Below are 16,740 nucleotides of genomic sequence, written 5' to 3' on the forward strand. Positions count from 1 at the left end.
AATGTATTAATTAAAGAAAAAAAATAATGTTTATATACAATTATCCTCTAAGGATCAACTAAATATTTTGAATTACATATTACCATTGATTTTTCTTTAATAAATACACATAATAATTTACTAAATATCAAATTCATGATTAATTCCTTTAATCATTAACACAATTCTAACAGAATTAATAAATAAGAACTATGTAATATAATGTTTTCATGTTAAATTCATTACGTATTCATCATTAACTCATCTAAAACAATTGTTAGGTGAATAAAGAATAATCTAGACAGAAGATAGAGAAGAGTCAAATCTCAAAAGAATAAGTTTAATGTTATTCATTCAAGTTTTATATGTATTTCATTGGCAGATAAAAATCATAATTGAATTTATGAAAGTAGTCTCTTTCCAAATTGAAAACCATCTAAAATCCTATATTTGTTGGAGTTAGAGTCTAAATGTATACAATAAAAAGTCGAGACACAATGGCAATTCATGTGTCAAGTTCTCTAATTATAAATTTGGAGGAAGTTACAATGTTTAATTTCCAACAAAACAATACACAATTTCTTCTCCTGACTAAGATCTTGCTAAACAATGTCTTAGCGATATTGGTTAAAATATTAAAAGAAAAAAATATATCATTGAAAATCACACGCAAGTGCATTAAAATTCATAAAGAAAAAAAGGACACTTCTATGCATTCCAATTAAAAAATTTCCCTGTAAGTTTTTAACCAGTGTCCTAATCACATGGGTTAGCATTTGTCTATTAGTACAATGAAGCTGCTATCTGTGGGTTCTAAGCATGTTGGAGATTGTTATGCAAACGGAATCAAATCCCCAAAACTGATGAGTAAAAAAAAAAACTGATGTCTCAACAATTTTTTCTTTCTTTCATTTTCATTACTTGGGATCAAGAAGGGGAACCCATTTAATGTTATTCCTACGCTTTTAATCTCTCACATGTTCAACACGTTGTAAAAGTAAGGTATTTTGCGATGAAAAATTCAACCCATCTTGTGGGAGACCTTGATATAGTTTAGAAGTCGTTTTAGAGCATTACCACTGTCGATGGCCTCTCTAGCCCTATCCAGTGCAGCAGATATATCTTCTGCACCATCAACTCCAAGCAAGTGATCCACAACTCCAGCATTCAAGACAATTCGATCATACGCTGGTCCTTTTTCTCCCAAGAGAGCAGATAAACCAAATTCAATGTTCTTTGAGACCTGAAGTTCCAAACGGGAAAAAAGATAATAATGCCAATTAAAATCTCAATCACAATATAAAAACAAACGACACACTAGAGGCTTCCTACCTGCAATGGCATTACATTATACAAAAGTTTAATGAAACTTAACATTCCAACACATCACCAAAGAATAAAATTCCAGGAAAATTCACGAAATGATCAGATCAAAGTACTATAATTTATAAATGATGGTCCTCCAAGTTCATTGATGAAATAGCACACGCATGCAAGGAGTAAGATAATTTACGAAATATACTATTCAAACATTGAGTTTGAAAGTTAGGTAGGTAGATTGAGTCTTCACTACAAAAGACACGAGAACACTTAGAGATAACTAATTCTAGAATGACTTGCACGAAATCACATACCTCTGTGATGAGTCATAAATTGAAACAGTTACGTATTGTATTTTTTATCAGAGTTTCGGTAAGTTAGACTTTACTATGGATTGGAGATGTCTTGTCTTCTGTCTCAGAAAAGTGTATTGGAGATCTAGCTTAATTAGAAATAAGACTAATTTTCACTATATTGATAAACGGGAAGATCATGTGGCTTCTAAATTTTCAGACAAATTTCATTGGATGAATGGAACAAAGATTTTATTTTTAGAGGATATAATTAAATCAATTAGATTGTTAGAAATAAGTATAATTTAGGACTTGTTCACTTGGTAGTTGATGGTAGATATTTAAAGCAGTGATTTGAAATTTTATTTTGGAATTATTTAGGTTCAGCTTTTTAAATACTAGGGAGATTCTCATGCTATAGGAATTGAAATTTCTTGAGGTTTACATACATACACTGTTTAATAAAAAAAGGCAACGTTTACATTAGCGACAGAATATTTTAAACATATTGGGAATAGTTAATTGCAAAGATATTGCTGGTAAGTTTCAAATATAGGATAGAGTAAGATCAAAGGAAGAAAATACAAAAAGCTAAAAGAACTTTACAGATCTATCAGTTCTTGGTGTGTCTGTGGGTTGGAAACCGTACTCCTTGGCATTTACTTCGAGACTAAAACCTTGACGTGTCACTCCTGCAATATAACAAATAAAAATACTTTAGGGCTATCAATCTAAGATATGATATAGTACAGAATTATCAAGTTCGCCGATCAGAAACTGGCAGTGACAGGGTTATCAATTTCCTTTGAAAAAAAAAAACTAAAAACAATAACATTTATAGACTTGGACACTATGACGAAGTAATCATTTAAGCACACAAATAATACAGAGAAGTAAAAAACGAACGAATACATACCACTAAGTCCAGATGTGGACGAGACATCAAGTGCGCGGAACCCTGAACAGTAGTTCACAGGAGGTCCCCTAGTTGTTTTAGCAGATCGCAATCTTGTAGTCAATGAGAGGCCCCCTTCCTCTCCCTACAAAATTACCATAATCAACATCGTGTGGCTTCTTTTGCTAAGTTCTTAGCAACTTCCGATATTAATATATTATATTAGGACTATTTAACCAATTTTATGAGAAGAAAACAAATGTTCATAATACAAGCATATCAATATTTTTATGTTCGAAAAGAATGATAAGAAAAGGTTCACACACTGAGAAGCGTCAAAACTGGAATCCTAACCTTCACTACCAAACCTGAATGTACTCCCCTTCTCTTCATGAGCATTAACAATGACTCTTCATAACCTTCATGATAAAACCCAGCTACAATAGCTTCCTTACCACTTGCCTGTTGAAAAATGTACGCTTTTAACTAAATAGGAAAATGGTGACTTCTATGATAAAAAAGGAAATCATGCTTGGTACCCCCAACTTGGGTCAATTTAATTGGTCTACCTAAGGTTTATAAGAGAAAGAAAAAGGAAAATTCCATCCAATTCATAGTCTCTTCTGTTCAGTTCAGACTTACATTAAAAATACAGAATTACATATACTACAACAACGATAACAATATGTCCCACTAGGTGTGTCGGATATATGAATTATACAACGACATTGAACTTAAAAACCAAATTCTCTGTCATATAATTCACAAGTAGACCCCTTTTAATAATTTCTCCAAACATCTTTCTTCGTTCTCCTTCTAAGCCCTATTCTTACCTCCTTTTATTTTTGAGATAGTTGCAAGTCATGATTCCAATACTCATAGGCTTTAGCTAAAAGTGAATAAATAACAATTTTTTCCATGTGAGACTGATGTGTGGTATTTATTTCGTTTGAGCAACCAAAAGCTTTTATTTTTCAGGCTTTTACAAAGAACCCCCTTTTGGTATTTTCAGAATCAAAGAACCGAAAAAAAAGAGTTAAGTTCTTTAGTTGTTAGCACTTGTTAGGTTGAAAACTTCATTACTTAACTAATACTTCAACACAAATTTTTTTCTTCAAAAAAATTCAAATTTGTGCTAAATTGACCGTAAGTTATTTTTATTGATTTCTTTAGTAACTTCATGCACAAAAATCTAATAATTTGGTAATATGGTACACGGAGTGCAAAACTAAATGTCCTATGTTATCAAGGAAATATAATATGATAGTAAAATCACTTACAAAATTTACAAATAACCCTTTTTAACAAATAATGACTTATGGTACAACTAAAGACTAAAATTAAAAATGGACAATTGAGTGGTGAATTTAAAATTTGTTAATACATAATCAAGTTATAATCTAAGAGAGATCAATAAAACTAACAAAAGAAAAACAAGTCTGTGTCCCACCTTCACATATTGCTGAACCTTTTCAGTTGATGCAAGTGGAGGGCGTTTCTTTATGTGCTCCCTAATCCCAATTAAAGAGTAGCTATAGGAAAAAAAGAGGGGATTGGGGAGGGGAAACAAGTTTAATCTCCATTCCAAAAAGTATTATTATAAACTTGGTTCTTCAACACAACTCCCCTATATTATTAGCAGACATTATAACTTCAACCTGTATTGCTAACAGCATTAGTCTCTGTTAGTATGAGTTATATCATTTTGAACAATATCCACCTATATTAATTGACCCCATTCAATCTCACTGCTATTCTTCTAGTATTTTCCTAAACTCATTAGAAACTTGGGATATTATGGGAACTCAAGAGTAATGTGAGATGTTGGTGGAGTACTTGAATGGGTCTTCCCCCTTCAAAGATAGTTTTTAAGAGAGGATGCAACATAATAACAAATCCACCAATAGGGATAGTAGTGGAATAGAACATACCAATTAGGTAAAAATAACGGAAAATAATTGTTTTGCTTCTCTTTTCTCTACTCCGAACACATTTTTACCCTCACTTTTGCACCTATCTTTATCAACTTATTTTCCCTGTTCCAAATATTGAACTAGTCCATTTAGTTTTACCACATTCAATAAAGTCTCCATCATAAAATACTGTTTTATGAAGCGGCCCTAGTTTTCATAAAATGAAAAATAGTCCCTACAATTTGAAAACCAGGTAATATGTCCCTATTTGGTTTAGTTTCAATCAGACTAGTTTCACTGAGACGAGAAAGCAAAATTAGCTAAAAGAGAAATTTGCATTATTCCAGAACTATTGAGGAATTGTTTTCAATGATTCTAAGTTATTAAATAGGGATTTGATAGGTTCCTAGATAAGGAACCTAATCAAGAACTTGCTTCTTGACACAAAACGACGCAAGGTATGAATGAAACTGTGTAGTATTGACAAAAAGAATGTTTGTACAACAAGAAAATAGAGGCTTAACCCTCTCCACAGGTCAATACCTGTTTTACAATCTAATCACCAAAAGTCCCATCCCTAGACAACCCTTTTGCTATTTAAAGACTCCTCCTAAAATGAACATAACACCCCACCAGGACAGTTATCCTACCCCTGCTTCCTAACTGTCCTAACATACCCCTAAACCCCTCTAACAACTATATTTTATTATTGTCTTCCCTTCCTTCTAAGGCCCACATTCATATCCTATCAGTACACACCGCTGCAAAACAACCTTGTCCTCAAGGTTGGAACAATGAAACTTGAGTTGGCATTGTGATATGGTCTTATCATAGGAAGGGAACCCGCTGGCTACTACCTGCAACTTTAGGTCTCGAGGCTTGGGTGGTGGTCGATAAGAGAGACAGAGTTTATGGAACCATTTTTGTGTCATCCTTGTTTCCTTGAAAGTGAGGAACTTCTTATTCTTCCATGTAAAAGAACGTCTTCTACCCGAATTATCCAAAGAGCCATTATTATCCAACTCAAAATCATGCCTCGTAAGATCTTTAGCCGAGACTATGACCTTTTCCTTGGTGGAAGATTTATCCTTCCTTTTCTGGTTCACCCTTGATAACTGATGGCTAACAAAACAATTCCAATCACTGGAAGTATTTCTTGAATTTGTATCCATGATTTTCCTCTGCTTCTCAATGAGGCCCTGGCAATTCTGGATACCCTCCTGGGCCTTCAGCGAGCCCAATTCCCAAATCAATAGCCAAGCTTCTACTTCATCTATTTTCGACAAAGTCCTGGGTCCCACCAATTTTCTTTCTAACGTGGGGTCACCTTTTATTGTTACCTCCTCCTCCCCTTGGCGGTACACCATAGTTAATGTACCCCAATCAACTGTCACCTTCCCCAATTTTCCCAACCACTCCACACCGAGAATCAACTCCACTCCTCCTAGCTCGAACAAGTAAAACCGTTCAACAATTTCTGCATCCCCCATCTTCAATGCCACCTGCTCACAGCACCCACCGATCTTCTTCCTTTGTCCGTCCCCCAAGCTCACCAGATAAGGCTGGGTGTCCACTACCGTCAACTCCAATTCCTCCGCCACCTTCGACTGATGAAGTTGTGGCTCGCACCACAGTCGATAAGAACCACCACCTCTCGCCGACCTATCCGGCCCCGTAATTTCATCGTTTTGGGAGAAGATAGCCCCCCCCCCCCCCCCCCCCCCGTAGAAAGCACCGACAACTCCATTTTAATGAGGTTCAGCTCAGGTTCCACTTCTCTTCCATCTTCCTCCTCCTCTTCGGCCATGATCAACATCCGCAATCCCCGCTCCGAGCACCGATGGCCTGGGCTAAAAGGCCTACTGCACCGGAAACATCTCCCCTCCTCCCTCCTTTTCACATACTCCGAATACGGCAGGTTGTGAGTGTTCCTCTCCCTCCCGTCGCCGATCATCCTCGCTTTGCCGCCCCCTTGGGTCGCTTCTCTCCTCACGGACCCTACACTTTCCGCGACCCCCCCTCTATTCGGCGTGTCTCAATGGGTTTCTACTCGCGTAACGGCCCCTGCCGATTGTCCCCACGAACCTTGATTCTTGGACGCCGATCCCCCTCCCGTTCTCGAGACTGTACATAATCTCTCCACATCTCACGCCACCTGCATAGCCGTCATCAGGTATGGTGGGTCGTGCGGCCTGACATGGTCGCCCACCTCCTCCTAGAGTCCCGCCATGAAGTAACCCAGAACCTGCTCCTCTGGAATCTTGGATGTTTGTCCCACCAGCGTCTCGAACTCCCTGACATAATCCTCTACCGTTCCGGCCTGCTTGATGGTCGACAGTCTCTCATAAACGGTTCCCCTCGTCCCTCCTCCGAATCTAATTCCCAGGGCTCTCTTCAATCCTTCCCAAGAATAGTTCTTGGTTTTCTCCCTCCAAAACCTAAACCAATTTCCCGCATATCCCTCCATGCTAATTAAAACCAGTTGCAACTTCTCCTCATCATCTACCTTCTGTACCTCAAAAAAATTTTCCGTCCTACTAATCCAGTTCCAGGGTTCGCCTCCTTCGAACACGAGTAGCTCTACCCGTTTTCGCCAATTGGTCATGCCGTCCTGACACCCTACTCCCCGTCTTCCTCTTTCCCCTTCCGGTCCGCCGTCGTTATCATTTACGGAGGATTCACTACCCTCACGGCGCGGCCCGTGAGGGTCTTGTTTGCGATCTCCCAACAATTTCAGAATCGCTTGGATGTCTTGGCGCATTGCCTCATAGTTCTGCCTCAATGCCCCAGTCTCATGCCGCAAGAAGATCGTATCCGCCTTCGTCTCGACCAGCGTAATCTCTACCGCCTCCAATTGACCTTCTACCGCCAACACTCTGCCCTCCATCACGTGCATACGTCACCCTTCCGATTGGGAATCCGGCAAGTCGGACCAATTGATAGGTTCCTGGATAAGGAACCTATTCAAGAACTTGCTTCTTGACACAAAACGACGCAAGGTATGAATGAAAATGTGTAGTATTGACAAAAAAATGTCTGTACAACAAGAAAATAGAGGCTTAACCCTCTCCACAGGTCAATACCTGTTTTACAATCTAATCACCAAAAGTCCCATCCCTAGACAACCCTTTTCCTATTTAAAGACTCCTTCTAAACGGAACATAACACCCCACCAGGACAGTTATCCTACCCCCTGCTTCCTAACTGTCCTAACAGACCCCTAAACCCCTCTAACAACTATATGTTATTATTGTCTTCCCTTCCTTCTAAGACCCACATTCATATCCTATCAGACTAGCTAAGTAGTTGGTTGAATCTACAATTTTAGTATTGTTGAGTGAGGAGAAAATATTAAGTTATAAGAGGGTATTGTAATAATTAAAGTGTGCTGTAATAAGAGGATATTGTAATAATAATTACAAGTGTGTTGTAGTAAGATAGATATTGTAATAATAATACTATAGAACTTTGTGAAATCATTACTTTATAGATAGAGCTCGCTGTATATGGATATTAATGTACTTTAGAGATAGAGATCTCCCTCATACGACTGAGTCTTTTCAATTTGGCATCAAAGCTCTCGATCTTGGATTGCTTGAGGTGCACCAATTTCCTTTGTTTATCTAAGATGCCTAAAGTGCACCTAGTTTGTGTTTCACAACCTCTGTCACTGTCACCACCAACCTGACCATCATTCACACCAAGAGATTCGCCATCCTCTATTTTGACACCTCCTGGATTCAGCTATCATTGAAGCAGCCATGCACTCACATACACATTTACCTTCTCTATGCGTGGGTTTCAAGTCTCGCTAATTTTTATGTGTCAGAACTTTTGATCACCATTTGTGTTGTTGCTTGCTTTTTTGAAGCCACCCTAGCAACCCATCCAAGTAATTTCTATCTTCCACATTTTCCTAATGTTAGTCTGTCTCAATGTCGGAATTATTTCCACTGGGCTCCATTTATTAGACACACATTGAAGGGTTAGGGTAAGTTCAACCATATTGGAGGGAGGTCATATCCCAAGATAAGCCAAATTTTCAAATTCGGGACAATTATGTCTTGCATACTATTATTGGGCTATGGGGACCCATGACTATAGAAATCAACAAAAATTGTATGTTACTCTAGTGTCTGTGAAATTTGTAAAGACCTTGGAAATACTTATTCCATGCGACATGACATCCTTACATGATTTAGAAAGCAAGATCTTTAGTGCCAAACAGGACGCTCTCTTTGTTGCAGAATATACTATGGAATATTGGAAGATCTGTGAATTGAGTTGGAGCGACATAAAAAAATGAAGCTTGAAAATAGCTAAGATGTTACCATTCTCGCTCAGTTTGAATGATGATATTTTAGTTCCTATCAGGATTGAATACTAAATATGACCCTATTAAGGCACAAATTATTGGGAAGGAAAGACTTCCCTATATTTTTTAAGTCATCACATAGTTTGCAATGAGGAGACTCGTTGAAAGGTTATGATAAATGAGCCATCCACCGAAAGAGTTGCCATGTTTTCTAGAAAGGCTTCAAAAACAAGGACCTCAAACCTTGGAAACATGAAAATCAACTAAAAAGGCAAGGAGGATCATTGATGCTCTCATTATAAGAAATTTGGCCACACCATTGCTTCAAGTTTCATGAAAAGGAGAAGGTTCTCATTCGTCTGGCAAAACTAAAAGGTCATCCCCCATGACTATAGAAATCAACAAAAATTGTATGTTACTCTAGTGTCTGTGAAATTTGTAAAGACCTTGGAAATACTTATTCCATGCGACATGACATCCTTACATGATTTAGAAAGCAAGATCTTTAGTGCCAAACAGGACGCTCTCTTTGTTGCAGAATATACTATGGAATATTGGAAGATCTGTGAATTGAGTTGGAGCGACATAAAAAAATGAAGCTTGAAAATAGCTAAGATGTTACCATTCTCGCTCAGTTTGAATGATGATATTTTAGTTCCTATCAGGATTGAATACTAAATATGACCCTATTAAGGCACAAATTATTGGGAAGGAAAGACTTCCCTATATTTTTTAAGTCATCACATAGTTTGCAATGAGGAGACTCGTTGAAAGGTTATGATAAATGAGCCATCCACCGAAAGAGTTGCCATGTTTTCTAGAAAGGCTTCAAAAACAAGGACCTCAAACCTTGGAAACATGAAAATCAACTAAAAAGGCAAGGAGGATCATTGATGCTCTCATTATAAGAAATTTGGCCACACCATTGCTTCAAGTTTCATGAAAAGGAGAAGGTTCTCATTCGTCTGGCAAAACTAAAAGGTCATCATCCCCCAAGAAAGGTTTATCAAGCGACTTCAAATTTTAAAAATTTTGGCAACAAGTCTTTCATCCTCTTCAATTGAAGAAGGAATGCTTTCACTACATGCTAAAGTTAAACGTCTAAAGATTCTCATGGATTCTATAAGTTATCTTTGTGTACTTGCTCTCTAACGATGACCAGTAAGAACTCTGATTCCTCTTTTAGTATTTCTAAAACATTATGTAAATACTCTTGGGATCATGCTTTGGTGTGACAAACCATATCCCAATAACTAGGTGTGACACAATCCTTCATGTTCCACAACATTCCATACATAAATTAATCTTTAAAAATTTTAAAATTCAAAATGTTTAGTGAGATGCCTTACAGAGACGGGCGAGCTTCACGCTGACTTACATAAGCAAACCCAACTTCATCGTCCTGGGAAGACAATAGATCACAAATAATTTTATTCATAGTGGCTAAAAGAGGATAGTGAGAAAACCACTATGATGGTCTTACAAATTATTTTCTGGAAAATAAAAAGACCTCAAGAAGTTTTTTGGCCTTGACGGGGGATAAGTTTACATTTGCCCCCATAAACTTCAACATCTGCTCCTCAGTTACACCCCCCTAAAAAACAAACAATAGTTTATTCAAGAAATACAACGTTCGATAATGCACTTAGGCAGCTCCAAAGATAGGATTTCAGTAAACTTTATGATCTGTAAGCATCTTAATTTCTGCTTAAACAAACAAAACACCCAACACTTGGAAAACAATTCACACACCTTAGGTGCCATCCAATCTACACCATGAAGCAAGCAAGACTCTCCATAGCAAGATCTAACAGCAGCAACAAATAACGTACTCCTGAAGAAGCGTGTGTTACCGTCATAAGGTTCACCATAATGAGTCAATGATCTGACATCAGCAACAGGAGGAGGGCCTGAGAATCAACTCACAATAATATTAACAAAAAGATTCTTATTTGTGACAATGAAAACGAACAAAATGGAATAGTTGGGTTAAAATTCATACCAATTTCATCATCAAATGCAAGGCAGTATGCTTTTAATTCGCGGTCAGTTTCACGGTTCATGCGTTGACCAATTAAAAATGCAGAAAGTAAAGCCTGACTTGCTTCCTTGGGGTTTTCATGGCCCTCTTGGAAGGGAAGGACATCCTTTAACACACCTTGCACTTCTTCAAATCCAAGATGGCCACCAGCCAACACCTCCCTAAGAGCACCAACCAATCGCATCTCGCTGGTGCCATTGCCAACATATTGCGGCCCAATGGAACTTCCCACTCCCATCATCAACCCTTCCGGATCTGCAATGAATATCACCTCAGGTGGAAGCACTCTAACCAAAAGTGGCCAAAATGTCTTCATTGCACGGTTTTCCCCTTCACTCCATTGTGTTGCTTCAGGAAATGCATTTGCGCGGATTGTCATCCCCGCGAAAAATGACCCAAGTTGTGCTTTAGAAACTTCATCTTCATCTTTCATTTCTCCCCTAGCTAAGATTAAATACAAACTAATCAAATCTTAGAACAATTTATTTGTTTATTTTCAATTACTCTAATATATCTTGTAAAAAAAAGCCTTATTTCAACAAAAAATCATCTATTAGATATGATTGAAGGCCTTCATTCTCACAACCTTAACTTTTTCTGATAAGTGTGTCACACATGTTTCATTTTTTTATCCCTTATTATAGGGAAAGATTTATTATCATAACTGAGATTAAAATACCACTAGTAATAGGATAATAATGCCAAATCAAAACAAATATTAATTAAATTAAGAAAAGTTAATTTAATAAAGAAAAATAAATTAATTAAATAAATATAAGTATTATATAAATATAGTAATAATTTAGGTAACATATATACTGTATTTTAACTCTTTGGAGGACAGAGTGTAGCCATAATAATTGGGTTAAAAATTTAAAACGCTATCATATTAGTTCCTCGAACTAAAAAAATTTAAATAATTCTCTAAGATCACATCAGTCCCTAAACTTAACTACTTATTATCACTTTAATTCATAAAAAATGTTATTCTTTGAATTTAGAACTAAACAAATTAACTAACTTTCAAGGTTAGAAACTGTCACGGAAAGATCGACAGGAAGAATGCAGTGGATTCACAAACACACTAAACTGATTATTTGCCCAACTAATTGATGAGAAAGTAATAAAAAGTTTAAGATTATAATGAAATGAGAATGCCAAATAGTTAAATCTCAACTTTTCATTTTCTAATCAAACAATATCACTTTGATAATGTATTGTTCTTGTTAGGATATTTATCATCATTATATTGTATCAAGGGTTATCCTATTTATGATGATTATATTGTGTATAGGGTTATTTTATTTATCATGATTATATTGTATCTAGGGTTATCCTAATTATCATGATTATATTCTGTCTAGAGTTACTCTATTTATCATAATTATATTATGTCTATAGTTACCCTATTTATCATTATTATATTGTGTCTATAGTTAGACTAATTATCATGTACTCTTCTATCAATCAATTTATTTTTGGAAATAGAAGATTATGAGAATGATCAATCAAGCCCTCTAAAATTATTTTAGATTTTAATTCTCAAGTTGGTATTAGAGCGATGTTTCTGTCTCGTAATATCTGTCCGACGCCACAATCCACCACCACCTGCCACCGTCCGGCGCTACCTGCTGCCAGCCACCGTCTGTCGCCGCCCGCCACCGTCATAGTTCCGCCTGTCTAAACCCTTAGGGTTTTCTTATTCCTCGATGGTACGATTTGTCTTTTACAATGGCGTCTGGCAATACTCTTTCCAGAGACGTCCATCAATTATTTCCGACAAGCTAAATGAAAAAAATTATCTATTATGATCTACGGCTGTTGAAATGTTATTAAGGCGATTATGACCACCGAGATGAAAGCCATGTGCCTATGAAAAAGTTGATCAATGAAAACATGCAAATTTCGAGTTGTATGTCCTATTATGGCAATCAGTGCAACCCAAACTTCTTATATCTCCCCGGCTATCAAAACTTATCACTCCTTTTAGAACAAAGCTAAAAGCATCTATGACAACTATAATTATTTATGAATTAGAATTAAAAAACTGATTATTTGCCCAATTAATTGACGAGAAAGTAATAAAATGTTTAAGATTGTAATGAAATGAGAATGTCAAATTGTTAAATCTCAACTTTTCATTTTCTAATCAAACAGTATCACTTTGATAATGTATTGTTCTCCGTTTCTGCTCTCACTTTAGAAAAGTAAAAACCAAACCACCACCATTAACACATCAATGTGACACGAAAGAAAGAGTAACCTGATCTGAGGATTGTGTCGAAGACCTTGAAGGCTTGTTGCTCGTCGAGGGGACGAGTCTGGGTTGGGCCCGTGCAAACCCTAGCTTGGGCCTCCAGCACCGTCTGATTGGGTCTCGGCAGCGCCGAACTGCGATACGAGGAAGACAGCGCCGGGTTCCGAACGTCGAACTCGGGAATCCCGAATTGTTCGATGGTTGTAGAATCCAACGTGGCCCTCGGCGGCGGCGTGGAAGAGAGTCTTCGGCTGATCCAGCGGTGCCGATGGAGGTTGGGGAAGGGGCGAAGCTGAAAGCGAGTGATGCATGTAGGCTTGTATGGGAAACTGGAGTTTGGTGGGGAGAGAAATGGTTCGGGATTAATCAGAACTTTCATCGCTTTCCAATATTCGTTGTTAACGATTTCTCGCTTTCTCTCTCTGGCTAATGGTGCTTGGCAAGCTTGGAACCAACCTTGTGAAGACTATTGCTGAATGATAAGCTCAAACCTTAGTTTTTAAAATAAACAATGAGCTCAGCAGTTCCTCATTCAAGTGTAAATATAAATGAACAAAGTCAAAATTGAAGATTTCATACAAGTCCGTATATTTTCCAGATTTATCCTTCAGAACTTTTTTCTTTGCTGACCTGGCACGGTTCCAGTTATTATTTATTTACCTCAATACCACAAGAAGCAAAATATTTTTTATTTAATATAAATTATTTGTTTTAGGTTAGAATTTTGTGTGGGAAAATTCAACTCGTGGCCCACGGAAATAGTCGTGAAATTGTTACTAGATTTTTCTATTTTTGTAAGAAAATGTAAGAAATATATTTGAAGTCAAAAATTAATTAATTAAATAAATAATATTTTTATTTTGAATTAAAAATATTTATTTTAATAAATGATTTGGAATAATTAATTGATTATAGATATATTTTAATCAACATTTTTAAATTTAATAAATTTATTTAAATTAACGAAATACATGTTATGTGTATTTGGTAACAATTGAAATTTTTTTTAAATCAGAACTTTGTTAAATATTTATACACTCATTAAGTAATTTTATATTGTGAGAAAAATCATCAATAACAAAAATTGGAAATTTAACATTATTTTGTATTGAAATATTAATTTAATCTTTATTTTTGTTGGATTTTGTGAATTGAGTCTTAATATTTCTTTTAATAAGGTTTCAATTGTCAATTTTTTTATTTTTTTATTTTTTTATTTTTTTAAATTTTTTTAATTTGAAAAATATTAACGTGTCAAAAATTATCATGTCACATCTTTCACATGTTTAATATTTTATATTTAATTTGGTCTTAATATTTACTATTTTTATTCGATTTCATCTCATTTTATTTTAAAAGGAGCAAGTTTTTTTTTTTTTCAAATTGAGACCAAATTTATTTTTATATAAATATTATACTAATTTGTAGGTTAAATTATTTAATTGATTTTTAACCTCTTAAAACTTTAAACCAATGACATTAGTTCTTATTTTTGAAATTTTTATTTTAATTATAAATCAACTCTAATCCAAAATTAGAAATGTTTAATAAAAATGTGAATGATTTTGATATAATGGTATTTTGTGTTAGATTTTTTGAAAAGACATAAAAGAAATTTGATATCAATGAGATGTGAGAAATTAAAATATTACTTTAACTCAAAACCTTAATTTGGTCTCAATTTAGAAAAGAACAATATTGCTCTTTTTTTAAAAAAAATAAACTAAATTAAAAAAAATAATGAATACAAAAATCAAATTGAATATAAAATAACATGTATCACTAATCCTGACACGTGATATTACTATTGTTACGTGATATGATGTTAACTTGACATATAAACATTTTTTAAATTAAGAAAAAAATAAAAAATAAAACTAAAATGGACACGTATCATAAACTTTTTAGTGTTTGTTAATTATTTAAATAATGTTTAAAAAATATTTAATTAGATAAAATTGACAAAAATTTAGACTTTATTAAAATTATATGAAAATTGAATTTACAAAATCAAACTAAATATAGACTAAATTAGTATTGTAACGTTATTTTTTTAATTTATTTATAATAACATTTGTCTCATTAAAAACTAAAGTTAAGAGTATTATCATTAAAATAATAGAGATGTGACTCAACCAAACAAGAAAATAAGACATGAAAAAATATTGCCATTAAGAAGTAAATGTCTTATATTTATTTGAAGTAAACAAGATTATTTCAACTAGATAAGTAGTGATAAAATAGGAAGCTTTTAGTGATCACATTTGGTAAGGAGATTTCATGATTAGACTAAGTCTATCTGACCAAAATGGATGATTTATATGCATCTGTCTATCCATAGGAAAGTTATGTCCATATATGGTTATCAATGGGGGAGTGCGCAAGTCCTTTGAGCCTGAAATGAGGAGTTTAAAGGATATATTTGCTTGATTTGACTCATATGGTGGAATCACTAATGCAAACGTATAACGTTACTCAATAGTTAAGGTTAAAAATGATCGGTAGCAATTTTTTAAATAAATACAATTATTATATGTCGATTAAAATTATAATTTGACATAAAAGGATATAAAACGTGGAATGTCTAACGTCAAAAGTTTAGTGAATTCAATAAAAATTCATTCACTTTATCTTAATGCGTGAGACTCTCTTCTCTGTTCAAACTTTTCTGGAACGAAGTTTGACGACCATCATATGTAATTTTTCTTTCATTTGATACAAATGCATGTTAATTAACTATTTTATGTATGATTTTCATTTGTTTTCACCGATTATTTTCGTGTTCTTGACCTTCATATGCGCATTCTGTTTTCTCTCCTACCAGTGGCAACACTTTATTTCGATGAACCCACCTTTTGAAGGTTAGTTTTCGTTTTTGTTTTAAAGAACTTATTTATTGAACTTGTTTGTTGTTTTTTTGTTGAACTTGTTTGTTGTTGTTGTTTTGTTGAACTTGTTTGTTGTTGTTTGATTGAACTTGTTTGTTATTTTTTATTGTTATTTGTTGTTGATCCTATATTACTGTTCATAGTTATGCTTTTCATAGTTATGTTTTTCAAGTTTCGTAGTTGTAAAAAAAGATTAAAATTATTTAACACGTGAAAGGTAAAAAATATTCGATGTTGTATGTTGTTTTGTACTAATGAATCATAGCATTGGTCATTAATAAAAATTGAATTTCAAAACTAGCAAAAATAAACTATTACACCTTCTTGCACAAGACATTAATGAGGCAAATGATATTTTCCCCTATAAATATAATGTCTCTTCACTTTTCACTCATGTATTATAGGGGTCACTCCTCTTTACCAACTCTTTCCATCTCAATATAAGAGATTTTAGTAAAATATGACTTTTTGAAGGCACTTTTCTCGATTTTATTTTTATTTAACTGTTTTTCTTTTTCAAGGCAAAAGGTTGGAAAATGTTGTGGGACGGCTGTTTCGACGGTGAAGGTTGAAATTGAGGCTTTTAGGACTTACCCTGGAGGGTATAAGCTTTCGTATGAACCTATTTTTGATTATCAAACTATCCGGGGGATCCCTCTGAATAAGATTGAAGATTTTTGTCTCCACTTTAAGCATGTCTCTCTTCTTTATTTGTTGTTTGCCTATTTTTATTTATAATTATTCTTCATTTTTTAATTTTTTGTTTATGCTCGTGTGTTTTTGCAGTATGTATGAGTGTATAAGTTGGAATATTCTTGTAGCAGCTGAAAAGCTAGAAC

General features: G+C 34.8%; 1 protein-coding gene across 2 annotated transcripts; it reads right to left on the minus strand.

The window, feature by feature from the left end:
- Positions 1-865: 865 nt before the first annotated feature.
- LOC108346156 (uncharacterized) lies at positions 866-13,525 on the minus strand. Of its 2 annotated transcripts, XM_017585178.2 has the most exons (10): positions 13,020-13,525; positions 10,718-11,200; positions 10,468-10,625; positions 10,226-10,309; positions 10,065-10,117; positions 3,938-4,019; positions 2,842-2,949; positions 2,509-2,632; positions 2,199-2,284; positions 866-1,222 (listed from the first exon to the last, which is right to left on the minus strand). In XM_017585178.2, the coding sequence occupies exons 1-10, from the start codon at positions 13,390-13,392 to the stop codon at positions 1,001-1,003; spliced, it is 1,773 nt and encodes a 590-aa protein (XP_017440667.1). In that variant the 5' UTR covers positions 13,393-13,525; the 3' UTR covers positions 866-1,000. The 2 variants fall into 2 exon arrangements, with proteins under 2 accessions (XP_017440667.1, XP_052734059.1); XM_052878099.1 differs by lacking the exon at positions 2,842-2,949.
- Positions 13,526-16,740: the final 3,215 nt, after the last annotated feature.

Source organism: Vigna angularis, chromosome 1, assembly GCF_016808095.1.
Source record: "Vigna angularis cultivar LongXiaoDou No.4 chromosome 1, ASM1680809v1, whole genome shotgun sequence".
NCBI lineage: Eukaryota > Viridiplantae > Streptophyta > Magnoliopsida > Fabales > Fabaceae > Vigna > Vigna angularis.

Bases quoted from the DNA above. Each gene is read 5' to 3' on its own strand.
- LOC108346156 (XM_017585178.2), bottom strand. From the start codon at position 13,392: ATGAAAGTTCTGATTAATCCCGAACCATTTCTCTCCCCACCAAACTCC. The intron at 2,633-2,841 runs GTTAGGATTCCA...GTAATTTTGTAG, and splicing joins ATTCAGGTTTGGTAGTGAAG to GGAGAGGAAGGGGGCCTCTC. The intron at 2,285-2,508 runs GTATGTATTCGT...GTTATATTGCAG, and splicing joins GTCCACATCTGGACTTAGTG to GAGTGACACGTCAAGGTTTT.